Source organism: Gobius niger, assembly GCF_951799975.1.
Source record: "Gobius niger genome assembly, chromosome: 20".
NCBI classification, from domain to species: domain Eukaryota; kingdom Metazoa; phylum Chordata; class Actinopteri; order Gobiiformes; family Gobiidae; genus Gobius; species Gobius niger.
In genome coordinates, this window is record NC_136871.1 from 20,466,727 (window position 1) to 20,494,202 (window position 27,476).

At 41.1% G+C, this 27,476-nt stretch overlaps 3 protein-coding genes across 3 annotated transcripts; all 3 read left to right on the plus strand.

Moving 5' to 3' along the window:
* The first annotated feature begins 397 nt into the window (after nt 1-397).
* On the plus strand, nt 398-1,513 carry LOC306979714 (guanylin-like). Its single transcript, XM_079578809.1, has 3 exons — nt 398-529; nt 880-1,072; nt 1,402-1,513. Exons 1-3 carry the CDS (start codon nt 455-457, stop codon nt 1,458-1,460), a joined length of 327 nt encoding a protein of 108 aa, XP_079434935.1. The 5' UTR covers nt 398-454; the 3' UTR covers nt 1,461-1,513.
* A 10,835-nt stretch (nt 1,514-12,348) lies between these two features.
* Nucleotides 12,349-13,463, plus strand: LOC306979808 (guanylin-like; the record flags this gene model as incomplete). Its single annotated transcript, XM_079578933.1, has 3 exons — nt 12,349-12,423; nt 12,825-13,014; nt 13,371-13,463. 3 exons carry the CDS (start codon nt 12,349-12,351, stop codon nt 13,427-13,429), a joined length of 324 nt encoding a protein of 107 aa, XP_079435059.1. The 3' UTR covers nt 13,430-13,463.
* A 5,038-nt stretch (nt 13,464-18,501) lies between these two features.
* On the plus strand, nt 18,502-20,613 carry LOC306979955 (guanylin-like). The gene is made up of 3 exons (XM_079579142.1): nt 18,502-18,603; nt 19,371-19,560; nt 20,441-20,613. Exons 1-3 carry the CDS (start codon nt 18,538-18,540, stop codon nt 20,509-20,511), a joined length of 327 nt encoding a protein of 108 aa, XP_079435268.1. The 5' UTR covers nt 18,502-18,537; the 3' UTR covers nt 20,512-20,613.
* The last annotated feature ends 6,863 nt before the right edge of the window (nt 20,614-27,476 follow it).

Here is a 27,476-nt window from a genome sequence, read left to right on the forward strand (position 1 = left end):
TGCTATATGTGACAGTAAATGTATCATAATCATTTTAAAGTAAGGGCACATCAGCTTGTGACATCACGTCCACACCTAGCAAACACAATTCGGTGTTGTTTTCTTGAAATGCATCAGTGCAATGAGCTGTCCCTCCTTCGTAAATCTCCAACTCCCTGGATGAGGCACGATCAACATTTCAGACAGGCCGGCCGCGTCACAAAACCTCATTAGTCACAGGAGATTTGGCCAAAGAAGGATGTGTGATTTATCTTTACTACTGTGTAAATAACTGCCTCTAATCATTAACCCGTGAGAAAAAACTTCGCTCTTCTTTGAATCCCACCTCGTCACAGGTGTGTCGGGCAGAACACTTTAAAAGGATGTCTGTGGACCGAGACAGAGCAGACACTCGGCTCAGAACCAACAGAGAATATCATAAACAAAAGAAAGAGAAAGAACTTCAGCAATCACCATGAAGACCACACTTGTCGCCGTTGCTTTGCTCGTACTGGCACTTGGCTGGACCTCTGAAGCTGTGGTAGTGGAGGTAAATCGGGCATATGCTCATTTTTCATTTACTGCCTTATATGACTTAACATTGAGATTAAGGTAAAAGTGCTGTTGTTGAATGGGGAAGCTAAATAGCCATGATGAAAACTGTAAGTCCATGTCAGAACCAAGTAAGACTCAGTGGTAACATAACTATGCATAGGAGCACACATACACAAACAGAAGAGGAAAACAACTGAAAATGCTGGTTATGCTGGTCACACAAGTCACCAAAACAAACTGATGCAAAGTGTGACCTGGCATTACAGACTCTGCTCTTTCTTTACAAATGTATCTACAACCTGTTGTTCCTGACTCCCTATAACATGTGCTTCTTTATGTTTCCAGGAGGGCGGGCTGTCGTTCTCCCTGGAGGCTGTGAGGCGCCTGCAAGAGCTGACAGACAACAACGTGCTGGCCGCGAAGCAGAACCCGCGCCTCCGTCCCAGCGCTGTGTCTTTGTGCGCCGACCCCATGCTCCCTCAGGAGCTCCTGCCTCTTTGTAGGCAGAGAGGGGCATCTGCATCACTGGCCAGGCTGGGTAAGACCAATGCAGCTTTATTTGATACTTGTAATGGTTTTAGTGAAGTAGTTTTCAAATGTTGCAATAGTGTTATTTTGAGGGGTGGCTGCACTTAATGGTCGCAGTTCCGATAATAGCACCGGTTTGTGATAAGATTAAAAGACATAATTGCCATAATAAGTTAGCTACTTATAGATGAGTGTTGTAAACTAGATTGCACAACCTCAGAGTTTGACTGGCTGAGGTGGCAGCTGTAGTAATGGTACTGAGCAGCGGAGGAAGAGTAGTCGGTATACTCACAGTAGTCATTTTAATTGTCTAACATTTTGTGGTTTTCTCTTCTTTAGCCATTGTTCCTTTGGACGTGTGTGAGATTTGCGCCTTCGCTGCCTGCTCTGGCTGCTGAGGGGATCCACAAGAAACTGGGATTATATATTTTCTTTCATTTTATAATTCCTGAACGACTTTCATAATGTTGTATCGTTGTCAATACATCATTGTATGCAGTGAGGTAGAGCAAATTTCTCTTAAAAGTGAATTAGCCTGTCTTACGCTGTTACTTTTTGTTACATTTCTCTTTTGCCAATTTTTATAGACCGACTATTTAAATTTATCTGTGTTATCTGCTGTCATATCTTTTTATTAATAAACAGCTTGCATTCTCATGGCTGCTGTGCCTTTTTTTTCCCAGTCTCCGTGAACAAAACAGAGCACATGTCTTGTTATCAGACCTAGTTTGGTAAATTGTTAATATGCCTGGGGTTAATGATGGCAAGGTCAGGTTTGTTTGTTCAGCAGATTTACAAACAGTCACCACTTCCTGTTCAGCCAACAATAACCCTATGGTTTTCTGAACTGCTGCACCATATACTGACAAAATACTATCATGAAACCATAATAATGAAAAAAAAACTACATTCTGAATGAAATATGCACATTTCTCTGTTTAAGTTTAAAGCTAAATTCAATGTAACTCAAATACAAGTTTTAGTCTTAAAGGGGCTAGATGCAAGTTAGCCATTTTATACTCACTACTGCCACCTCAGGTCATACGTGTAACTGCACCTTCTATATTAAGCTCGTGCATGACGGCATTTCGGACCCGAAGTAACACCTTTCTGAGTGACAGTGCAGGATTTCAGAGGCAGTTGTGGTGAACAGGTCTGGGCTCATTCAACACCTTAGGACTGGAACATGTAGGGGGAGGAAAATACTTAATTTTAACATTTTTAAACTCTGCATAGTCCCTTTAATATACAGGTACATCTCAGAAAAAATACAATACTGTGTAAAAGTAAAGTCATCAACAATTCAACAATCAACAATTAAGATTAGAACATTACAAAGTCTGATCTTAAAATTATCAATAAAGATTTCGGAGACTCATTGCTCAGGGACCATAAACTGCAGTAAATGTATCAGAATCATTTTAAAGTAAAGGCATATCAGTGGCTGTGACATTACGCCCACACAATTTGGTGTTTTCTTGAAATATAACAGGGCAATGAGCTGTCCCCCTCCTTGGTAAATCTCCAACTCCGCGGATGAGGTGCGATCAACATTTCAGACAGGTAGGCCGAGTCATAAAACCTCATTAGTCACTGGAGATTTGGCCAAAGAAGGATATCTGATTTATCTTTACTACTGTGTAAATAACTGCTTCTACTCATTAACCCTTGTGCCCTATTAAAGGAATAGGCCACTGTTTTTACATACTGAGATATGTTCTTACCTTAGCTTTGACGAGTTCTTTCGGACCTGTCTGGTCTTCACCCGTGCCTTCAATCACGTAAACACATGAAAAAACGGTGGCCTATTCCTTTAAGGTAAATCTGTGTATTTAAGGGTATACTCTTGGGGCTAACTTTTGCTATGGTTGTCCAATTCCCATGAAAATTGGCACCGATGTGTGTTTTTACATGTTTTTGAACATATTTAGTTTCATTCAGTTCTGCAGAAATCTATGTACATAGACTTCCATTATAAACTCTTTTTTGACCTCCCATCTCTAAATCAAATAGACCGGGAGCCAGACCCCCTCCTCAGGCACATTTTTGCTACCTTTTCCAAACTAGTATCTTTCAATAGAGTATATCCTGGGTCATTACCAGTGGGGACCCCCCATTGCAACTCGGCCCCGTTCGGCTGTGGGACCCCAAAAACCACTTTAACGGGACAGGCTTCAAATGGAACTTTGTGATTCTATCCAAAGTGGTGCTGTGGTCACATACAGAGTCACAGATTAATGAAATTTAGAACACAGAAAGCTGACATGATGAGGAACAAAGGAATATGAGTGTGTTGGGCTTTAGCTTTTTCTTTTTCCATATATTCAACTATATATCTGCAAAAATGAAAAATAAATGTCATATAGATAAGAAAAGCACTTCACAAATGAGTGCATTATTGTCTTTTTTGTTTATTTTTACCTTTTCAAATGTAAATAGAAAACTGCCCCAACTCATCAGCTTCACATTAAGCCCAAGATGAGCTCAGTACCTCAAACAGATCAGCAGCTATAACAGAAAATGTGTTCCATGTTCCCTCTCAGAGCTATGGAATTCTCATGCATTTGTCCATATAGGCCTGTGGGACCATTCCATGGTGAAGTTACAGCTTTTAGGACAACAGTTCAACTTCACCTTTTTGGATTTGCTTTAAACTTGGCACAGTCGATGTTGATATACTAAATATTCTGTGAATAAAATTTGAGCTGCATATCTTTTTTTAATTTCTGAGTTTTAGGGGTTTTCAAAGGGGGGTAGGGTAAAATCAGGCCTTGATGCAACAACAAGTTTCACCAACTTTGGGGACTTTGGACATTTGTGACAGACTGTTGGGAATTGTATTAGTTATTTCTACTTTTCAAAATATCTTTGACAATCAATACCGAATATGTTGCCAGTGTCATCTCTAAATAAGATACACAATGGTTTAATGCAGGGGTCACCTACGAAAGTACTTTTTTTAAGGTGTAAAAAACGTATTTTTCTTGAATCAAATACAAATACAGTTGTTTCTGTTCATGTGACTCAATATGAGGTTAAAACAAAACTATTTTGCTATAATATGGGGTCAATATCCTACAAGTACACAGAACGTCTAAGTCTTTAGGATTCGTTTTTAACTGGTAACTCTCAAACAACTTAATGCTCTTGAAATCGCCCTCGGTTGATAAAAGGTTGGTATGGTTTAATGATATAACAAAAATACATGTGATATCATTCATATTTGATAAAACCTCAGTAACTGTGGACTGTTTCTAAAAATTAATCCCATTTCTACCCTCGACAGTGGCTCAGATTGTAAAGCGGAGAATCCAAGCTCCCGCAGGTGCAGACTGCCATTGTGTCCTTGGGCAAGAAACTTAGCCCACATTGTCTATATATGAATGTAGTGTGTGAGTGAATGGTGCTGGTCGGATTGGTCGAAGCATATACTGGCAGCCTTGCTTCCATAGCCACAGCTCCCAGGGCACCTGTGGCTACAACAGTAGCTTATCACTGCAGAGTACTCGAGACCCAAGTGTTGGTGGCATTGGTATTTGGTAATATTTCAATCATTTCAATTTGAGCTTGTCCAATCCACTTTAAATCCAATCAAAGCCCATCTAAACATCACATCTAAGTGAGTGTGAGTTGGTGGTCTAGATGTAAGCAGCCACGCTTCTGTCAGTCTGCCCCAGAAGAAACTGGCTGCATTGCAGCTGGTGTGACATGAGTGAAAATCCCCATTCCTTTTGAGAAGAACTTTGGGGGACTTGTGTCATGAAACACACTATATAAAATAAGATTCCCTTCCCCTTTACCCAGTCTAAAGCTGACCTAAGTCTAGGGTTGCCAGGTCTCAGGAGTCAAACCTGCCCAAGGACCTGGCAACCCTGCCTGAATCAGTCTAATTGGAGCTTGAGTTAACACAGTCTGAGTCTGTGTTTACCGATTCAGAGCTTAAACCTGTTCTTTTAAGGTTAGACTGGGTTTAGATGTGATCTAAAATCCAGTCTAACCACACATAAACCTGGTCTAAACCGAAGCTTAACCACAATAGGTGTAGATAGACTCTGACTTGGTTTAGATTGAATTTAAAAACTCAATTGTCTAGAATAGAGATAAGAATACTCTGTTTTTCAGAATAATGAATAACCAGCCATTTTACAATATAGTGGTACTGAAATTCTTTGGCCCAATGAAGAAGTGAAATGGATAATTCCTGAAACGTTGGTCGGTGTAATTAATTATTTGAATCCCCAAAACACAAGGGATTGAAGCTTCTATAACTCAGGCTAGAAATTAGATTGAAAAACCCTTCAGACAAATCCTTCAAAACCATACGAAGGCTTTATAAGTTGAATTGTGCTTCAGTTATATTGTACATGGTATCAACCTATAGCACTTGATGGTAAACCAAAGACAAATCTAAACTGATGTAGACATTAAAGTTCAATCTACTCTAATATAACAGCATCAGGCAGGTCAGGTTTTTGTGAGTGGAGAATGCGTTACACACATTTCTAATAATTTTAGGAAAAAATCCAAAGGCGAATATTCACAAATGGTCATTTTAATGTGTGAATTTGGTCCAATATTTACTGTGACAATAAAACTAAGATGTGGAGTGAGAAAACATAAACAAAGAACCTAAAATTGATGACTGTATGAAAAAAAGTTGTGTCTCTCCTCAATACGTTAATACCCACGTGTGGACTAGTAACACAGTATGTGCAATAAAAATGCATAGAAGAGATGGTAAACCACAAAGCAATACATTTTGCTTCAGTAAACACTGGGGAGTTTAAGTAAAGTCGGATAAGGCTGATGAACAGGTCCTAAACTGTTCTTAGTTGTTGTTAAGTTAATGTTACATATGTTTGAACCGTCATATATCATACTTAGTGATGACAATGGCAACATATTCGGTATATATTGTCATTGTAGTGTTTTGATATAATAATGCATAATGTATATTAATTTAATAAGTAACAAAATTCCCAACAGTCTGTCACAAATGTCCAAAGTCCCCAAAGTTGGTGAAACTTGTTGTTGCATCAAGGCCTGATTTTACCCTACCCCCCTTTGAAAACCCCTAAAACTCAGAAATTAAAAAAGATATGCAGCTCAAATTTTATTCACAGAATATTTAGTATATCAACATCGACTGTGCCAAGTTTAAAGCAAATCCAAAAAGGTGAAGTTGAACTGTTGTCCTAAAAGCTGTAACTTCACCATGGAATGGTCCCACAGGCCTATATGGACAAATGCATGAGAATTCCATAGCTCTGAGAGGGAACATGGAACACATTTTCTGTTATAGCTGCTGATCTGTTTGAGGTACTGAGCTCATCTTGGGCTTAATGTGAAGCTGATGAGTTGGGGCAGTTTTCTATTTACATTTGAAAAGGTAAAAATAAACAAAAAAGACAATAATGCACTCATTTGTGAAGTGCTTTTCTTATCTATATGACATTTATTTTTCATTTTTGCAGATATATAGTTGAATATATGGAAAAAGAAAAAGCTAAAGCCCAAAACTGTCATATTCCTTTGTTCCTCATCATGTCAGCTTTCTGTGTTCTAAATTTCCTTAATCTGTGACTCTGTATGTGACCACAGCACCACTTTGGATAGAATCACAAAGTTCCATTTGAAGCCTGTCCCATTAAAGTGGTTTTTGGGGTCCCACAGCCGAACGGGGCCGAGTTGCAATGGGGGGTCCCCACTGGAAATGACCCAGGATATACTCTATTGAAAGATACTAGTTTGGAAAAGGTAGCAAAAATGTGCCTGAGGAGGAGGTCTGGCTCCCGGTCTAAAAGTGAATCTTAATTTCCCTGCAATTTCCCCTTTTTATCTTCTAACCCTTTAAATAAAATAAAAAATGAATTGAAAATGATTTTTTAACACTTAAACCCTTCCCCCTGGCCGTAATTGCAGATCAATAAATCAGTGTTTCCCATTGACTTCCGTTATTTCATATTTTGACCTCACCTCTATAAATCAAGTACTTCCAGTTTTTATGCTAGTACCAACCCCTTACTTTAATGTATAAAAAATATGCAATTATTAGTTTTGCCTATTTTTAACCCCTTCCCTCCCGTGCCCTAAGGCCCTAAACCACAACTAGGCAGCATTGGTTATTCGTGTGTAGAAACCAGACTTTTTTTAAATGCAGGCTCCACTCTCCTCATGTAAAGCCATTATAGTAAACAAAACTATAAAAACAACACTTTTTGTTCCTTTTGTAAGGCAGGGGGAAAAATTAATTTACAGCAAGTGCAGGCATTCATCAGGTGCAGAGTGGTATATTGCTTTGACAGAGGCCCAAGGGTCGAAACGCGTCAGAATCACTAAATCCAGATGTGCCTCGGAAACTTAATTTTCCACATTCAAGCGCAGGCATTCATTTTAATGAAACAACCAAGCCTAAAAAATACAAGTAAAAAATTTACATGTCTCAGCTGAGCACTTCAAATTTGCAAGTGCACGGCTAGCACCTTTGCTCTCCATCTGCTTCACAGCTTTTTTTGCCCATGGGTTTTTGCCTGATTCTATGCTCAATGTTTTGTCAGTTCAGGTTTTAAAAGATAAAACTGGGAAGATTGGCTGTTCAGACAATTACAGACCAATAGCATTGGCCAGTATTCTGTCCAAAATGGTTGAACCTATTCTGCTGGATAAAAAAAATCAAAGTTTGTTCTGTCTTCAGATAGCCAGTTTGGTTTGAAAGCTAATGTGGCAGTAGGCCCTCACATCCACCGGCAGCCTATTACGCGCCACCTGAACCTTTAAGAGGAGGTATCCTCACCTGCCGGCCCCCTTGGTCGCCTCTGACGTCACCCGCCGTTTGGGAGCTGAGCACGGAGCACGAGGAGTGGAGCCTTGTCCTACGGGATTGATCCTTTTAACGTTAAAACGTATTACAGCTAAACTCCTTCTTGGACACTGGGATTCAGAGTGCGTGCTGACTGCGTTGCGGTGGCGCATCGCACACGCACAAGGTTCCGCTCCACCTTTACACCTAGGGCCCGTGCTACATGCTCGGCATAGTCGAAAGCTCGTTTCTAAATAAACATTGGTTTTAGATCAACATCTTCTAACCTCCCGCTGTCTTTAGTGGTGGCGTCAAGCGGCTTTTACGCACAAGTCGAAGCAGGGTAATTCCCCTCTTGTGCGGTGCCTCGTTTGAAAGAAACTTCTGGTAAGCATCCTAACCCTCCAAACGAGACGAAATTTATAGATTACATTAGCTCATTTTTTTCTATTTTTTTGTAGCGTGGCACATTGGATACGGCCACCTCTTGGATTGCCATCTATAGGCTACGCGCTGTGCGCTGCGTACGCTTTGGTAGGTATTTTTGGTGTTTGGCCTCTCATGCTACGTATGGTTATGGACATTCTTACAGGATATTAATTCCCCAAATTTCACCTCTAGGATTAGGACACTCGCGGGTCTCTTCTCTCCTCTCCTCTCCTCCCCCACCGTTTCCTCCGTTGCCCATGGGTCTTCCTTCAGCGTTTTAGTTAGCTACACACAACAACAACAAAATAAACTGTCGCCTGACCCTCGGGTCTTGTTCGCTGCCGCCGCCGTCGGGCCGGACCGCGGCCGCAAAAGGCTGTGCAGAAACTGCGCCCGTGGACCCACGCGCATCCCGGGTAGGGCCTTCGGGCACATGAACACTTTGGGGCTGCTGTGTTGAGGGAATCTGTGCAATAACTCGTGTTCACTTGGTAATTTTAATTGAAAACGAAAAAGTAGTCTACTGAATTTTACCTGTTTGCATTATTTTGTTTGTCTCCTGTTTTAACATTTACAAAATAAACTGTATATTTTCTGGCACTAGTCTACTCCAGGGTGGCGTTGTCCGGAAGTGACTTGGTTGAACCAATAAGTAAAACTGCCCCACCGGCCATTACACTAACCTGGGCACAGACATGTGTATATATGCTCTCAAAGAAATGATTTCTAAATATAAGAGTCAAAACTCCTCGGTTTTTATGTGTTTTTTAGATGCCTCTAAGGCCTTTGACAGAGTTAATCACAGGAAATTATTTATTAAACTAATTCAGAAAGGTTTTCCCAAATTCATTGTGCGGATCTTATATACTAGTATGCTCAGCAAAAGATGCAGGTTAAGTGGGGGAACAGTGTGTCTGCTCCATTTAAAAAAAGCAATGGGGGTCAGACAAGAGGGTATACTATCCCCGATTCTCTTTAACTTGTATCTGGATGATCTGTCAACAAGACTTAAGGCCTGTATTACTGGATGTACAGCTGGTAACCTTGTGTTAAATCATTTGTTGTATGCTGACGATCTAGTTGTGTTCAGTCCAAGCACTGCTGGGCTGCAACAGTTACTTACCATTTGTTCAAGCTACAGCCTGGAGCATGACACTAAATATAATGTTGTGAAAAGTTTGGTTATGATCTGTAGAACCAAGGAGGATAAAAAGACACCATTTCGTAATTTTTATTTGTCTAATGTAACGCTTCATGTTACAAACAAAATAAAATATCTTGGGCGTATATTGACAGAGGACTTGTTTGATGATGCTGACATACACAGACAATTTAGAGCGTGGCCTATAATGATGCTCTGCGTGTGCTTCTCAGGAGGCTGAGATGGACCAGTGCGAGTGAGATGTTTCTCTGCTGGAATTAACACTGCATGTACCGTTTTATATGCCATTTGAATAGGTCGGTGAATACAGTAATTGGTTCAATGATTGATGTCACCTGTAGTGCCATTCGCTATCAGTCGAGGATGTGGAGGCACTGATGTAGCTGTCTTTTTAAAGTGACTGATTCATTTGTATTTATTTTTTTGTATTTTTGGTGTTGTTTGTTTGTGATGTCACTCTGTCTCTTTGGACCTCGAGTCCGTAATAAAATTGAATTGAATATCTTAATTTGGGGGGGATTTAACTAAACGCACAATAGTCCCTTCATGTTCAACACCCAATGACCCACTGTGGGAGCAAAAGGCGGGGCGGGGGAAATGTGTGGGAATCTGAAAGAGTCGTCAAACACATGCATTCAGGGACAATATTTGGGGTGGGAAAAATTCTGTTTCATTTTGAAAAAATTTTTTTTTTTGCAAAACTGGGTTATTCTGCTTAGACGAATACTGCTTCTAGAAAATGGAAAGTAATATATATATTTTTTTTCTCTTTATTTTGCAGGTGAAAATATGCTAATTCAAATGTGAGTCTATGGGACAAGTCTGTAGTTCAACACTATGGAAGTAGCTGCACTGATCAAACTGATATTATACCAAAACAATGTCCCAAACTCAATCTTCCCACTGATTATTTTTGTGGATGAACCGGTCACAATAGGTGTGTTTAAGTAGCCTGGCATCCAGACTAATCTCCGATGTTTATTAATTAATAAATAGGAGAATAGTCTGGCGACCCTGTCGTAGAAAAGCTACTGCTTGAGGCGGGACTAATGTGGGACAACAGAAGCGCATAGCAGCCAATGAGAACATAGTGGATGTGACGGCAGAAACAGCGACAAGAAAGTTGTGTAGTCATTCGGACATTAACAATGGCGCTCCTGCCACACGGAGTTCAGGAAATGACTTCTGTCGTTTATGTCAGAAAAACTTAAGAATACAAGCATACCGGAGCATTACGGGAAGTGGGTGCTTGTGTTGAAAAACTATAAAACAAAGGCGCAACAACGTGACGCCCGTTCAGGGAGCTGCTCTGATTGGTTGGTAGGCTCCATATCGCTGCGTCACTTCCTTTGAAAGCGAGCAATGGAGTGTTGCCAGACCCTCTTCTGTAAAGAAGCGGAGTCTGGTTGGCGAGACTAGTGTTTAAGATGAAGTGCGCCTCGCCTCGATTCCAGACTAGACCTGGCGGTAGCGTCCAAGGGCAGAGAAAGGCGCCTCTAATCAAGGCAGACACATCTCAGCCCCGAGAACAGAGAGGAGCCTCAGATCACGCAGCGTCTCGCGTTTGTTAGAAAGAGTCTGGGAATAAAACTATTTTAGAAGTTTGTGGACACATTTCTGCTTCTCCCACACACCAGACAGAAGCCCCATCACTACAGCAAAAATAACACACTCTCCTCTTACAGTTTAGGATTAGAATAATAAACTTATGCTTATTTAAATGTAGGCCATATGTTGAACACACTGGCACTTTCTGTCAAATATGAAGACTCTGTAGCATTTCTGCAGGTTTAAGTAGATCTCTGTGATGAGAAAATATGAGGCAGGCAACTCGTCGCAGGTGTGCAGCTCGTCGCAGGTGTGCACCTCGTCGCAGGTGTGCAGCTCGTCGCAGGTGTGCACCTCGTCGCAGGTGCGCAGCTCGTCGCAGGTGCGCACCTCGTCGCAGGTGCGCAGCTCGTCGCAGGTGCGCAGCTCGTCGCAGGTGCGCAGCTCGTCGCAGGTGCGCAGCTCGTCGCAGGTGCGCAGCTCGTCGCAGGTGCGCAGCTCGTCGCAGGTGCGCACCTCGTCGCAGGTGCGCAGCTCGTCGCAGGTGCGCAGCTCGTCGCAGGTGCGCACCTCGTCGCAGGTGCGCACCTCGTCGCAGGTGCGCAGCTCGTCGCAGGTGCGCAGCTCGTCGCAGGTGCGCACCTCGTCGCAGGTGCGCAGCTCGTCGCAGGTGCGCAGCTCGTCGCAGGTGCGCAGCTCGTCGCAGGTGCGCAGCTCGTCGCAGGTGCGCACCTCGTCGCAGGTGCGCAGCTCGTCGCAGGTGCGCAGCTCGTCGCAGGTGCGCAGCTCGTCGCAGGTGCGCAGCTCGTCGCAGGTGCGCACCTCGTCGCAGGTGCGCAGCTCGTCGCAGGTGCGCACCTCGTCGCAGGTGCGCACCTCGTCGCAGGTGCGCACCTCGTCGCAGGTGCGCAGCTCGTCGCAGGTGCGCAGCTCGTCGCAGGTGCGCAGCTCGTCGCAGGTGCGCACCTCGTCGCAGGTGCGCACCTGCGACGAGGTGCGCAGCTCGTCGCAGGTGCGCACCTCGTCGCAGGTGCGCACCTCGTCGCAGGTGCGCAGCTCGTCGCAGGTGCGCAGCTCGTCGCAGGTGCGCAGCTCGTCGCAGGTGCGCACCTCGTCGCAGGTGCGCACCTCGTCGCAGGTGCGCAGCTCGTCGCAGGTGCGCAGCTCGTCGCAGGTGCGCAGCTCGTCGCAGGTGCGCAGCTCGTCACAGGTGCGCAGCTCGTCACAGGTGCGCACCTCGTCACAGGTGCGCACCTCGTCGCAGGCGCAGGTGTGTTGGGCAGAACACTTTAAAAGGATGCCTGTGGACAGAGGCAGAGCAGACACTCCTACAGCGTCAGTAATCACCATGAAGACCGCACTTGTCATAGTTGCTTTCCTTGTACTGGCACATGCCTGGACCTCTGAAGCTGTGATTGTGAAGGTAAGTCTGATAATATACAGAAAGGCTGACAAGTAAGCCTCCACTGAACCGTTTTCAAGAGAAATGGAAGACTCATAATAACGGTATAAAAGTTGTTTTGGCCACACATTTTGAACTTGACGACAAAATCCATCTTATTTGTTACTGTGAGCCGACTTGTCACCCAATGTAGGCTAGTTAATTAAATGTTTATCTGATCCAGCTGTTGTGTTGCTATGGCAATGCCCGCAGTGGTATCAGTGATTTAACTACCGGACTATGTGTGCGGATATACGGAAATAATGCTGGTTATGCTGGTCACACAAGTCACAAAGTTTGCTGCAAAGCATGACCCGGCAAAACCGCTCTGCTCTTTACAACCTGTTCCTGACTCCCTAACATGTGCTTCTTTATGTTTCCAGGAGGGCGGGCTGTCGTTCTCCCTGGAGGCTGTGAGGCGCCTGCAAGAGCTGACCAACAACACGCTGGCCGCAAAGCAGAACCCATGCCTCTGGCCCAGCGCTGTGTCCATGTGCACCGACCCCCTGCTCCCTCAGGAGTTTCTGCCCCTTTGTAAGGAGAGGGGGGCATCTGCATCACTGGCCAGGCTGGGTAAGACCAATGCAGCTTTATTTAAAAATGGTAGTGGGTTTTAGTGAAGTTTTTAAGTGTTGCAATAGTGTTTTTGAGGTGTGGCTGCACTTAATGGTCGCAGTTCTGATAATAGCACCGGTTTTTGATAAGATTCTACAGTGCAATCGCAATAATGGTACAAGGTAAATGGCTACTTGTAGATGAGTGTTAACTAGATTGCACAACCTCAGAGTTTGACTGGTTGAGGTGGCAGCTGTAGTAATGGTTCTAAGAGCAGTGGCGCAATAGCAGGCGATAGAATTGCTGGTGGTAGAGTTCAGGTATACTCACAGTAGTCATTGCAATTGTCTAACATTTTGTGGTTTTCTCTTTAGTGATTGTTCCTTTGTACCTGTGTGAGATTTGCGCCTTCGCTGCCTGCTCTGGCTGCTGAGGGGATCCACAAGATACTGTGAAATTGTCTTCCATTATGAAAGTCCTTCAGGAATTATAAAATCATCAACACATTGTATGCAGTAAGGTAGAGCAACTTCATCTTCAAGTGAATTGCCTGTCGTAAGATGTTTTGATTTGTTAAATTGCTTTTGCCCATTTTATAGACTGGCTATTTAAATTACTGTTTCTGCTGTATCTTTAAAAAAAATAAATGGCTTGCATTCTCATGGCTGCTGTACTTTATTTTTTTTTCCAAAACGGAGCATGTATCTTATCAGACCTACTTTGGTAAATTGTTAATATGCCTGGAGTTAATGATGGCAAGGTCAGGTTTGTGCAGCAGATTTACAACTGTTTTTTCAGCTAACAATAACACTGTTCGTTCTGAACAGCTGCACAATATACTGACAGAACTATCAAAACATAATACTAAACTATATTTAAGGCTAAATTAACTCAAACACAAGTTTTGGTCTTAATATACTGGTACTGAGAAAACTTACTGTAGAAGTTTTCTTTAAGGTACTGAGGATATGTGCTAAAGTGAGTAACAAAATTGCAATGTGTAAACCGTGCATATTGTGAGCTTTGTCCCAGGTCAACGCTAAATGAAGTGGAAACATTTGTAAAGGATTTGTTTTAAATTGTCTTGTGTTTTTAATGACTCCATGACTGGTTCTGTGCAATGTTGTGACGTTTATTTGAAAGGGACAGCACACATTCCTGAACAGTTCTATAAATTAGTTAGTATTGGCTGCAAAGGTAGTGTTAACTGTGGGCTGCTTAGTCAATGTCAGTGGGAAAGCACAAGTATTTCTCATTTTGAATTTTTAGAGTAAGTCTTTTTTATATATATATAAGTACCCGCCTTTGCGATGCCCAATCCCGTCAGACCTTGGAAGCTAAGCAGGGCAGGGCCTGGTCGGTACTTGAATGGGAGACCGTTTAGTAACACCAGGAAGCCTAGCTGAGTGAGTGGTTGGTGGTGGTCGGAGGGGCTGATGACTGGTTGCCTCGCTTCCATCAGTCTACCCCAGGGCAGCTGTGGCTACAATAGTAGCTTACCACCACGGGTAAGGAGTGAATGAATAATGCAATGTAAAGCGTCTTTGAGTGTCCAGAAAAGCGCTATATAAAACCGATTTATTATATATATATATATATATATATATATAGTATATATATATATACACACACACAGGCAGTTTGTAAAGTTGAGTCTGGACTGTTTTGGAAATAGCAAAGGTTTAGCTAAATACTTTGATACAATGTCATAAATGCCTGTCCTTTACTCAAATTTGGGAGTATGTACTAGTTGCTTTTGTGCTCAATTTCGGAAAGAGGCACATCGTTCTACCCCAATTTGTTTTCTTCTAAATAACACAACGTGGAAATGCACTACCACACAACTCCTTGTCCTCCAAAGCAATTCATTCTGCAATCAACCTATTTTTACATGGTAGATATAGTTTATATTATTTTATGACGTGAATAGTATTCAACAAAATGACAAAAGTAATTATGAAAAATCGATTGAAATATACTATAACTGTAGCGACACTCGTATATTCTGTGTATGGTGCACTTATATTTATTTTACTTGCCACATACATGATGTGACTTCGAGGTGTTATAAAGAATGGAAGAAAACTATAAAACAAAAACAGTCATAAAACTATTCACTGTTCAGCTAATCTTGTGCCCTTGTGCAACTCTGTTCTAGCCAGATGTGGTCAATCATTTACCTCGATAAGGAATGGAGAATTAAAAATAAACAAGATGGATAAGTCAAGACCAGTTCTCAAATAGTTTTGCTTTGACCTTCAAGCTATAAAACACTGCTAATGCACTGCTCAATCACTTTCCACCCGTCATGACTCCTAACTAGCTAATAGTACTACTACTTGAACTACAAGTACATATTTCCGATTTGTTCACACACCAAAAACATCAAAACATCAATCAGACCATGCCTCCAGCAGCTGCCCTCCTGTGATGTTTGTTTTGGTCTTATATCCTTTATTGACAGGGCGCAGCAGAGATTGACAGGAAATTACCAACGTCGAAACAGCACAAATGGAAAAGGCATCACACAGAGCAAATAGCCAGGCCCAGGGGGAAATATATCAACACTCTTTTGGGGCATGACTCAGTGCTTCACAACTACCTGCTCAGAACTGAGAATTTCTGCTCTTAGAAAATCTTCAGCTGAAAGGACCTCATTTTTCATCTGGCATAAGCTTAAGAATCTACTTGGGGACTTACTGCACCCGAACAAGTAGGAACAGGAACACTGGAATATATTTGGTGTAGATGGAATTTACAGATGGTTTCTTTCTTTATATGGCGATATACTTCATATGTAAGTGACCAAACGATGGACATTTTAATAAAGCTGTTCAATCTATCCATTCAGCACAATGTAGAGAGTATCTCAAAGTGTGTCTTGAGTCTACAAAGTGACCAATCCACATTATATGGTTCTCTAAATTGGTAAATAAAAAGTGGTTAGAAGTATATTCACACAACAAAAGAGTTCAAATGTTAATCGACATGTTTTAAGATGAACACTCACAAAACACAGCTAAAACAATGTTCCAGTTTTTTTGTTTTTTTCACACTTCTGTGTTGTGTTCTGTGATGGCAATGTATTGTCCCTGCTCAGTGACACCAAGTGGAAAGTCGCACTTCAACTTCGGCATGAAGATACTTGCATACGACTTCAAGTTCTCCCTGGACAGTTACCCACAACACATTAAACTTTACTATGTTTAGCTAAATGTGCGCAAATTGTTGAAAAGAACATGTGTCTAAAATATGACCAATTAACCATATGTAAAAACTACTACTATGACCAACACAAACCTATATTGAATATAAGCTGGTCTGGTGTGTTCCTGAAATAATGACTTAATAAGCATAAGCACTTTAGAGCCATGGGGAGTGTTTGAAGACAGGCTTTTTGATACAGTGAATTAGCGATGAATCACACATTAGCACGAGTCTCCCCAATTATAGAAACTTCAATGAATACCGCATAGAGACATTTCTAAAGTTTTTTTTTTTGGTACACTCGAGTCAACACAAAGTTTTGAAACGTACACCAAGGCTCATATGGATTTAAAAGGATTACTATAAGATGCAACAGGCACTGAAAATGTTCTCTGTGTGGTAAGGTTTTGTGAGGATAAAAGAATGGTCTCCAAAGGATTTTGTTTCTCAAAAAGAAACTGCACTGGCTGAGCAGAGTTCACTACTCATACCTACTGACAGAAATAAATTCCAGGAGTATAGCTGTGGGTATGGCTTTAAAGGGACTAGATGGAAGTTGACATTTTTTATACTCACTACTGCCACTTCAGGTCTAACACGTACCTGCAGTTTCTATTTTAAAGGAATAGTTCACTGTTTTTACATACTGAGATATGTTCTTACCTGAGCATAGATGAGTTGATATGTACCTGTCTGGTCTTTGTGCGTGCGCTCAGTCACGCAAAAAGACCAAAGATGTTGTTAGCATTTGGCCTCTCCCAATGTATTCCTATAGCTCCAAACAGGGGTAAAGTTGGGAGCTACTACGCTCCTCCACAGGCACGCACAAAGACCAGACAGGTAAACTCATCTCAGCTCAGGTAAGAACATATCTCAGTATGTAAAAACAGTGAACTATTCCTTTAATATAGAAACTGCAGTTACCTGTAAGGCCTGAATGAATGAATGAATATCTCATGGGAAAAACTGTGAACTATTCCTTTAAGCTCGTGCACTTAACTTTTTGAGTGACAATGCCGAATTTTAGAGGCAGTTGTGGTGAATAGGTCTGGGCTCATTCTACACATTAGGACATTGCTGGAGCAAGTAGGGGAGGAAAATACATAATTTCAACATTTGTTATATATAGTGTAGTATATACAGTATGTATAGTTCCTTTAAGATGAAGTTTGTTTTCCAGACTTTTCCTAGGACACAAGACAATCCACAAAATTTGGAACAAGGTGTATACTTTAGTGCTGTTTTTTTAATATAGCATGACTATGTACTTCATGCCCCTAGAGGCCATACGCGCTACTGCAGGTATCGTAGCATGTTGCGTTTTTTAACTCATTAATTGTCCATGAGAGTAAATACTATGCTGACAGAAAAGACAAAGGGAGAGAGGGATATTGTACATCCAATGACACAATGGAGATATTTTCTTCACTCAAACTTGGTTGTAAATACTGTTTAAGTGGCGCTAGCCCGCAGTTAGCTTTGCCCGTTAGCCTGTTACCTTTTTTTTTTTTGTGTATTGGGGCCTCTGACCCGTGGTTTTCGGGCCAGAGACACTGGGGAGATGAAAGACCCCCCAATCATCCCATTAACACTAGTTACTGAGCACTGCTTTAATCATAATAGCATGTACTCAATAAGTGTGCACTAAAAAACACAGTAATTACGCATGAATCGAGCCAATAAATTGTTGTTAAGTAATGTAAAGTAGGGATATAGAGTAAAAGTACTTAAAGCCCTAAACTGCATATTGATTTAACTCACAGCATCATCAGCTTATCTATAACAAAGCAGTCCACAATTCTATGTCAGCAATAGAATTTTCTTTGTACGTATTCAGTTCAACGTATGGCTCCACATATCACTCAGGGTGACATTTTAAGCTGTGGGGACAAATAACCAAAGTCGCCATTGCATCCAAAACTCATCATACTGCATCACAGCTGTTTAAACAAGCTACCCACAATCACCTGCTCTGCACGTAGACCGGCTTGTCTTTATCTGCATTTCCATGACATGTCTGCGAGGAAGGCTAAGACTTTAATTTATGAGTAGACATCGAGGCTCAGTTTGAGTTACTGAAAAACCCTTGAGTCAACAGTGAGGTACTGTGGCAACTGTGGAGGTTAATAATGAGCTCTAATAAACAAAATGTAAGACTTTGTGTACATTTTGAGGTTATCTTTGTTCCTCATCTTATCAGACATTCACTCATAAATCTCTGCCAAGCCTGTCCCGGGACTTATAAAAGGGGCTGGACAAAAAAAGAGAAGAGACCAAAGAAGAAATCTAATCCGAAGCTTAATAAGTCAGATAGAACTTGAACTCCAAGCAGAAATGAACGTTTTTCTCTGTATTCTCGGAGTATGCCTCTGCAGCGGTGCCCTTGGCGTGTTTGTACAGGTAAATACAATGTTTAGCGTGTAAAGCTATATTCGCATGTGCTAATCAGAAGCGCGGGTGAATTGCTTCTAGCTTTACGCAATTGGGCTAAGATAATTTAAAAGCTATTTTGCGCAATATTTTACACTGAGGGTATTTTTCCTCACACACAAAAAGAAGTTATTGTGTTTATTCATTGCACTGTGACTGAAATTAACATCTCATGTTTGTGGATCCAGTTTCTACAGCGAGACAGGCTACGTGTATTTGAACAGCCGCAATCAGCAATTCAAACTTTCAACAATGAGAAACTCTATTTGTACACAAAAAACTAACAAGGACAGGGTCAACAAAATAACACGAGGAGCAGGGCTAACCCCCAAACAATCTTTAATCAATAAGTCTGAAGCTTCGCCAAACTATGCGGAAACCAGAGGTAAGAGCCAGGGCTAAGATAGGCCTTAAGCGGGATTAAACAAACTCTCGACAACTGCTTAACCTGAACGAAATCAGCTTCAAAATCAAATTAAATCTGAAAATAAACTGTCACACTAAGCAACAGTTTTGAGTTTTGTTGTTCTTTCTATTCATACACTTATAGAAACGTCACTTAAATGTAAACAAGTTTAAGTTACAATGCCTTCAGCCAACCTCTTTCAGATGAATGACTTCTACTAATACTAACATTAATCCATATTCATTCCTGTCAACATCAGGTTTACGTTACGTTCCTACAACAAAACCCGTAGATTTTGTAATCCCACTCAATCTTGCCTGAACACTTGCAGGTGGAAGACAGCAGCTTCCCTCTGGAGGCGGTGAAAACTCTGAAGGCTCTGATGGACACTGAGGATTTCGATGTCAACCCACGTGTTGCGGAAACGAGTGTCGCATCTGTTTGCAAAGACCCTCTCCTGCCACAAATCTTCACCCCAGTGTGCCAGGGCAAAGGGGCAGCCATGACCCTATCCACACTAGGTAAGACACAAACACAAGAGATTTAACATTATGTCACGCAAAGCTGTAACGTCAAACCACTTGACAACATGCTTGTTTTGCATATGAATAGAAAGCCTCCTCTTAAAGAGCACTACAATAGCTATCGCATGAATAAAGTCATGGCTCTTGACATGCGGTGTAATAAAGGAGATGGGGAGAGATACAAAAGGATTAAATGCTCAGAACATCTTAACATCTGGAAGAACATTGCATTTATTTGTACTCCTGGTTTAATCTGAGGTCTCAACAACAAGTTACATAAATGGATGCTATTTATGTCGAGAACTACCTGTCCCTCCTCTGCAACTGCTACATAGCTACTCATATGTCACTGCAAGTTAGGTTGAATGAATTTGTTCTCACTATAGAGTTCGGGAATGTGACGTCATATCGCTAAGCATTATGGATTAGCAGCAATAATAAACTAATGGAGATTTTAAAAGTTAAAATACTGGAGTTATTGTTCACATTAAAACACTTGGAGACCACAGTGTGCTAGATGTATTTACCAGCAGTATCTCAGCAGCTAACGGAGTCATTCCACTGTTTTTTTTCCTCCACTTTTTATACTGTTTTTAGCTAATGTTAGTCTATGGAAATGTATGCTGACAGCTGCAAAGATGGCGGATCTCCATGGTAACTATTAACCTTTTCAATGGAACCGCAAGTGCAGCTCCCTAAAGTGACCTACAACGATAAGACCGATAAACATTAATCATGTGCACTTCTAAAGGACCATATTATCAGCGCAGGTAAACAACCTTTGCTGATAATATGGCTGTGTCTCCCATTACTAAAAACTTATATGTGAGCTTGTTGTTTTGAACACATTTTCTGACAATTTTCTATCATTTCTCAGTCATGCTCGTTTCACCTGTGGATCCATGCGAGATCTGTGCCAACCCCGCCTGCTACGGCTGTCATGCATGAAGCAACATCTTTCCCAGAGACAGCTTTGCTTCTCCACAAGGCTCACTCACCCGTGGGGCGTCAGTGAAACTGGGGGATACCGGTTTCTGGCAGCACAGGACAAAAGGCTACTGAAGCTAAGCCAATAAAAGGCATCGGTACGGTCTGGATTTTAATATACTATAGGCTACATGTGTCTCCCTTAATGCATGCTGAAGCAAAACACTGTTGAAATGCTCTTACTATTCTGCTCCTTTTTGAACTCACTGTATCATAACATTTTGATAATAAAGATTTTGTCAGTAGCCGGCCACATGTGTTCGATATGGGTGATATCAAACTGGTAAGGGTTAGGGCCAGGAGTTTGAAAACGCTTTAAGGTGCATTATGTAACATTTTATGCAAAAACAAGAAAAAAAAATGTGCGTATTTGACCTTTCAGTGACCCAACAGCTGTATGGGTGGTTAACATGGCAACTTTACTTTCCATCCCGGTGGCCTCTACGATGCTCCAGGACGGGTTTCTCTGAGCGACCAAACGGCTTTGTGTTCCTGTAGAACTGATTTTCTCTAAATAATATGAGTGAAGGACACAATGAATGGCAGCACCCGCCACGGGATCTTCTGGAATAAGGTGAATACATTCCATCCAGAAAATTTACCAGAAACTGTAATAAAATTGATCGTGGAGTGTCAGAGGCCACCCGGATGGAAAACAAAGGTGCCATGTTGCAGCCACTGGGTCACTGAAAGGTCAAATACACATAATATTGACTTTTCAGCATAAAAAATTGCATGATGCACCTTTAAGTTTAGGAATAGGGAAACACTTAAGGTTAAGGTTTGAAAAATGGTTTGGATTAAATGTATTTAGCCTTTAGTGACACCACATTTTAAAATCAGATGAGTCAAAAATAATCCTTTGTTTTATCTCAGGCATTTTTATAAGGAGCCAGTAACTAGCAAAGAGAGTTTAACCTTGGGGCAGTTCTATAAACGCAGCTTTTGTTAGGGCTAATAAACTTATCACAGAGCACAAAAAAGACCTTGAACGCGGAACGAAGGGTAATTCTTTTATTCTTCCATTATTTTTTAAAGTAAATATACTTCTGCTCTGGGCTTATGTTTTATCGTGTGAAGCAGCAGAGCAGAGCTATAGGCGCATCCACAATAGTCACAGCGCCCTCTGCTGTTTGCAGCGGATTCACAACAGTGAATCTTGGACAGTCTCTTGGACTGAGTAAAGTCCGTGATATTTCATATTTTTTATTTCGATTTCTTGAAAACGTTCTTTGGTGTTTTTAGAAATGGACAGAACAAGCTACAAGCATTTCCGGATCCATCATTGCTCTTTAGACATTTTTTTGAAGTTGTTGTTGTTCAGAGATGGGTAGAGTTAGAGCAGTAGCCAACAACTTGACCACAAATAATGTGGCTCAAGTACAGGTAAAAGGCACGCAGTGAAAATACCAGGACTAAACCTGGACTAAACCAGGACTAAACAGATCTCAGTTTGTTGAACTGAGCAGTGGCAATGGCAACTTTATTTATAATGCACTTAAAACAACTGAGTTGACCAAAGTGCTACAAAGGTCAAACATAACATAAAATACAAAAGGTGCATCGAATACAAATGAATAAAATCTGGTAAAATGTCGAAAACTCAAGCTGTGTTAAGCCAAAGTGAACAAGTGAGTTTTAAGAACAGCTTTAAAAGCAGGCACAGAAGAAGCTTATTTTGGTGCAGCCACCGCAAAAGCCCGATCCCCCTGAGCTTTCGTTCGGTCTTTGGGAGGCTGAGGAGGAGCTGATCAGCCGACCAGAGGAGAAACACATCACTCCACATTGTGTATGTATTCTGCTATTTAGGAGCCAAATGTATGATAATAATAATAACAGCAGAATGCAATCTATTGCATTTCAAAGCACAGTAATTATTATTGGGTTTAATAAAGGCTTACAAGTCCTTACATAACCGCGAAGTAACTCCTGGGTTTCTGTAGATGTGTCCCTAACTATTCGCTACTTGTAACGCAATATTGTAGCTGATTTTATTTTTATTTTTTTTATTTTTTTAAAGTATATTTTTATAGAATTTTTCAAAAAGCAAGTATTGTTTTACAGGCTTTTATAAAAGTACAACATGTATCAAAGTAAAGTAGTTATAATACAAAACAGGGGCAGCCCCCAAAAAAGTGCAATCAATAAAATAAAATAAAAAATATATGTATATATATTAATAAATTAAAATTATATAAAAGATAATACTACAATGCAAATGAAAGTTGTGCCGACCATGTTTTCCCAGCGGATCTTCAATGATGAATTTCACAAAGTGCGTCACGTGGCTCGTTGGTCTAGGGGTATGATTCTCGCTTAGGGTGCGAGAGGTCCCGGGTTCAAATCCCGGACGAGCCCAACTTTTCTTCTTCTTTTTTTTTTTTTTTTTAAACTTTGAAGAAAGTTTACTCAAGAATTGAGTACACTTTCTGTAATGCTAGTCAAATAATGTTGTACCATCTCATCTATCTACATTTTCCAAGTATTTGCGCAGTTCTGTCCGGGTTTTGTCCGCCAGAGGGCACTGTCCACTAAGCCTTTTTCTATAAAAAATATAATATATATTTATATATATTTTTTATAGGTATCTTATGCCTACATTGCATAGGCAGGCTATACTGAAAATAGGCTGATGGACTGGATAAGTTTTTCCAGTTCATTCTGTTCAGAGCTATTCTGCTTTGAACGTTTTCTGAATACACAACAGGTCATCATATTCTTTACTACTTTATCTTTTTATTTTTTTATTTTTTTTTAAGTTTTTTACTTAATAAGCATGTTTTGTCTGCGGACATCAGGGCATCTTCCTGTATTGTCCACTTTTCCTTCCTTTGGATAAACTGGCCTTGGGTCATGGCTGTCACTGCAGCGGATAATGGTGGACACACAGATAACAGCCCCAAGGACCAAGACCATATTTTGTTATGAAAAGTATAAAATGGGCTCTGGAGAAACTCAAGGTCAGCTTCCAAAGCCAAAATATGTTAGTTAATGACTATCATGCAGAGGAATCAATTTCCACCATTGATGATTAAATAGGACAATGTTCACCAAGTATGGAGTGAATGAATAATGTAATGTAAAGCGTCTTTGAATGTCCAGAAAAGCACTATATAAAACCAATGCATTTTTATGATTATTATTATGATTATGATTATGATTATTAATTCCAGAGCAAAAAGTACAAAATCTGTTTTGGAGGTTTCAATTGCCACATAATATGATGAGTAAAATGATTTTGTTTTTTTAAGTAAGGAATTGATTGAGTTATTGAGTTAAACGACACAGTGTTCTTTGTTCAACACTGTCGTCTATCACGGGGGTGGACAGGCACCTAAGATTACATCAGAAAGTACATGTCAGGATGTGCACCATGGGAAATCACAGTTGGGTTTAGCCAGAGCGATCTTCTGCAACGAGGAACTCAAATCAGAGTTGTGGCCAAGTCTGCAAAACATTTTTTTGTTTTTGCAGCATTTCTATTACAAGTGTGTTTGTTAACATACAATAGCAAATTGGTGAAACATACATGTTATTATTATACACATGGACTGTCTCATGGCAGTTGTAAATATTTGGAACACCTGTAATGTAAATATTTAGTAATGAAAAGATAAGGCAGAGAGACAATCAGAGACAGACAAAGATTAATCATTGTGTGAGTATTTTAGGTCCCTCCACTATTTTTGAAACCAACTAGATAATGAACAATCGTTGGCAAAGAAGAGTGGAAGTTCAACATCGAACAAAGTTTAAGGTCAGATGTGCTATTAATATATAATTCAACAAAGCGTAGTAATCTTTTCAGTGTGTTGGATGCATTTTTTCATTGTATTTTTTTTAGGGGATATGGTCAGCTGCAAAAACGGGTGCCGGGTACTGGATATACACTGAGCAATAAAGGTAGGTCGAGGCATCAGAAATGTATGCTTTGTCATGTTTATCTTTCTGCAACCAGCCAGAAGAACCCACATCCTCTCATGTGAACGAACAATAGCGCGTCAAAAGGGGACCAGTACTAAAGACATACATGAACCACAAGAGGGTTTCATGCTGTGAAAACCCATATGGATATGCAATCAACTTTGTCCTTTTTTACCCATGGCAACCCTGCTCCAGATGTGGAACCAGGCTCATGGTCAGAATCACCTGGCTGTGGGATTCCCCTAATGTTTTTGTTTGCGGGTCATGGTAGGAAACAGGTGCACCCATCCAGACTTGGGGAGAACATGCAAATTCCATCCAGAAAGGCCCACAAAGTCTGGGAATTGACCTAAGACCTTCTTGCTCGCCACTCAGGTACAATGCAACCATCTCGGCTTATTACTACAGGGAAATGCTCGGGGAACCCTTCAATACCTCATGACTGAGTAGGTCTATGAGCAAAGCTGGATTATTAAAAAAAAAAAAAAAATGGTAAAGACAGGACATCTAGAGTGCAGATGAACCCTATGTGGTTCATGTATTTGAAAGTATTTGTAAATGATTTTGAGTTGAGAATGCTGAACACTGCCACTCTGCTGCCCAGCCATTACTATTTTGCGCAATTGCGGCCGCCATCACGTCAATCAGGCAAAACGTTATTGCATAGCCCCAAAATATTGCATTTGACAAACAGAAATGAATACGTTTTCAAGCAGTTCAAAGACAAACAATTGTACACATGAACAGTTAAGCAGAAACAGATAGTTGCTCTGGGCGTCACCCGTTCGTAGACCCTCCTTCTCAGCGATGAAAAATTCATAAACAGTATAGGACAAAAGATACATCTTGTGGAGCACCACTCTAAAGCCAAAACAACCCTGTCCTGGTCACCTCCTGTCAGCTTTGATTTTCAGGTTTCCCCACAATATATCTCTACAAAACAGTCCAAATAGTGTGTATTCTTTTTAGGCCCCTATGGCACAATTCCTAATACGTTCAAATTCCACGATACACAAAATGACACATAAACAGTTTATCTCCCAGCGTAGCAACACACGGGCCACTAAATTGTTCCCTTTTATGGGCAGGCAAACTACCATCAGAAAGATGAGGTGCATTTTGGCACTTCTTGCTGAAACTTCAGGACAGTGACAAGAAAAGCAAGGGACTCATCAGGCAGGTGGGTCCGAGGTTCAGCTAACATGTGGACAAAACATCATTTGGAGCCATATGTTTCACAAACTTACAATACTACATGCATATTTTTGGACAGTATAGCTTGAAAGAACTCAAACAGGCAGCTGCGGTGTCCTCTCTGTTGTATGATGATGACTGGTTAATTTTACCCACTATTAACCACAGGAGTTTGTTTGAGGATGAGATTATCCCCATAGTCTCTCATTAGAGCCCATGAAAGACCCCTCTGTTTCAGCAGAATTTCAAGCAGCTATTCATATGCTGCCATCCAGAATTAGTAAATAGGCAGGCCTCAATCGAACAAAGACTAGCGGACTTTCTGTTTATTGTTCCGCAACAAGGCAGAGTTCGTTAACAGGGAGCATTGATTATCCGTGATGCCAGCCTGAGGACAGAAAGATTTCGACTCACTATTCAGGTTAATTGTAGATTTACTGCCCTTGGCAAAAAGATTTTTGTGAGGAGAATAGTGCAGCTTTTGGGATGCCTTCCAGCACCCTCCTGCACTGCGTAAATAAATCACAAAATTGGTGATCCAGCGTTTGAGGTGAACAAATTATTCCCGAGAGAAAGTAAAAGGTTGGTGGTTGACTGGATGATTGATTTTAAGGCCCTGACAGGATGATTTTGTTGTTGTTCGTTTGCAAGTAATAGATTAAGGATTCGAGAGAGAGAAAAATCAGTCTCGATTTTAATGATCGAAATCAGAATATAAAGACAGAAATGAGTTATGCAGTATGATTGTCTTTGCCTTGTCCTCAGCTTTAAGTCAAAGTCCTCTGTCATGTGTTTGCTGAGTTGGAGCTGACAAACCCTAATTTGGTGGTTGCTTTGGTGCAGCACTTTGTTACTGTGTTGATTTTTGCTAATATTTGGCATCTTGATACATCTCATGGAAAGCCAAATAGTTTAGTACTTTAAGTCATAGTGTGTGACCATCTGCTATGTGATAGTTGAAGAAAAATGTCTGAGCACCCGAGTTTACTGTAGCCAATGGCACAGAGAGCAAAAACTACCCTCTTCTGGACGTTGACGCCACATCATAAAGGATTGATTTCAGAAAACCAGGGCGATGTCAGTGGGTCATTCCACCTTGCTCGGATAAATCTGCTAAGCCTGGACCTTTGGTATTTGATTGAGATTTAGTTTTGTAGCAGATGCGACATCTGTAGCAACACTGTGTATCATATCTTAAAACGTCAATCCCTCCTGCTCCATCTGTCCCACTTAGTAGCCTCGCACAGTACAGGACAAATACTCCTTGCAACTCCCCTTGGATATCTCACTGTCTGACTTAATCTATTGCCCTGAATACTTTTTGGCTTTGGTAGCTCATTAAAGGTTCACTGGGCGTTGTGTTCACCCATCGGGTTTTTTAAAGTACAGCATGGCAGTGTTTTGTATGCAGCTGTGCGTGCTGGTCGATAGTCAGTGGGGGATGTGAGAGTGGGCTTTAAAGCAGAGGGCAGAGGGGATGTGTGGGAGCAATGAGACTACAAAAGAGGTTTGCTTTCATTTCAAATCACTCCACTCAGCAAAGGCACAGAAGACGCAACCAGCATATAGGCACTATAGGAGGATGTGCATTTCAGACGAAAGCAAAGCTTATGTGACAATTTAATAATAGTCTGCAGTTTTACTTCTCTATTCTATTAAATTCCATAAAAAAAGCATTCTAGTGTTGGTTTTACTTCCTCCAAATGATCTGGTGGTAATTTATGATGATTTTCAACAATTATGCTGATGCTTTGTTGCAACTTGTTGTAGTGCTTGTGTAGTAACTTTTTAAGTGTTTGTGTTTTCTT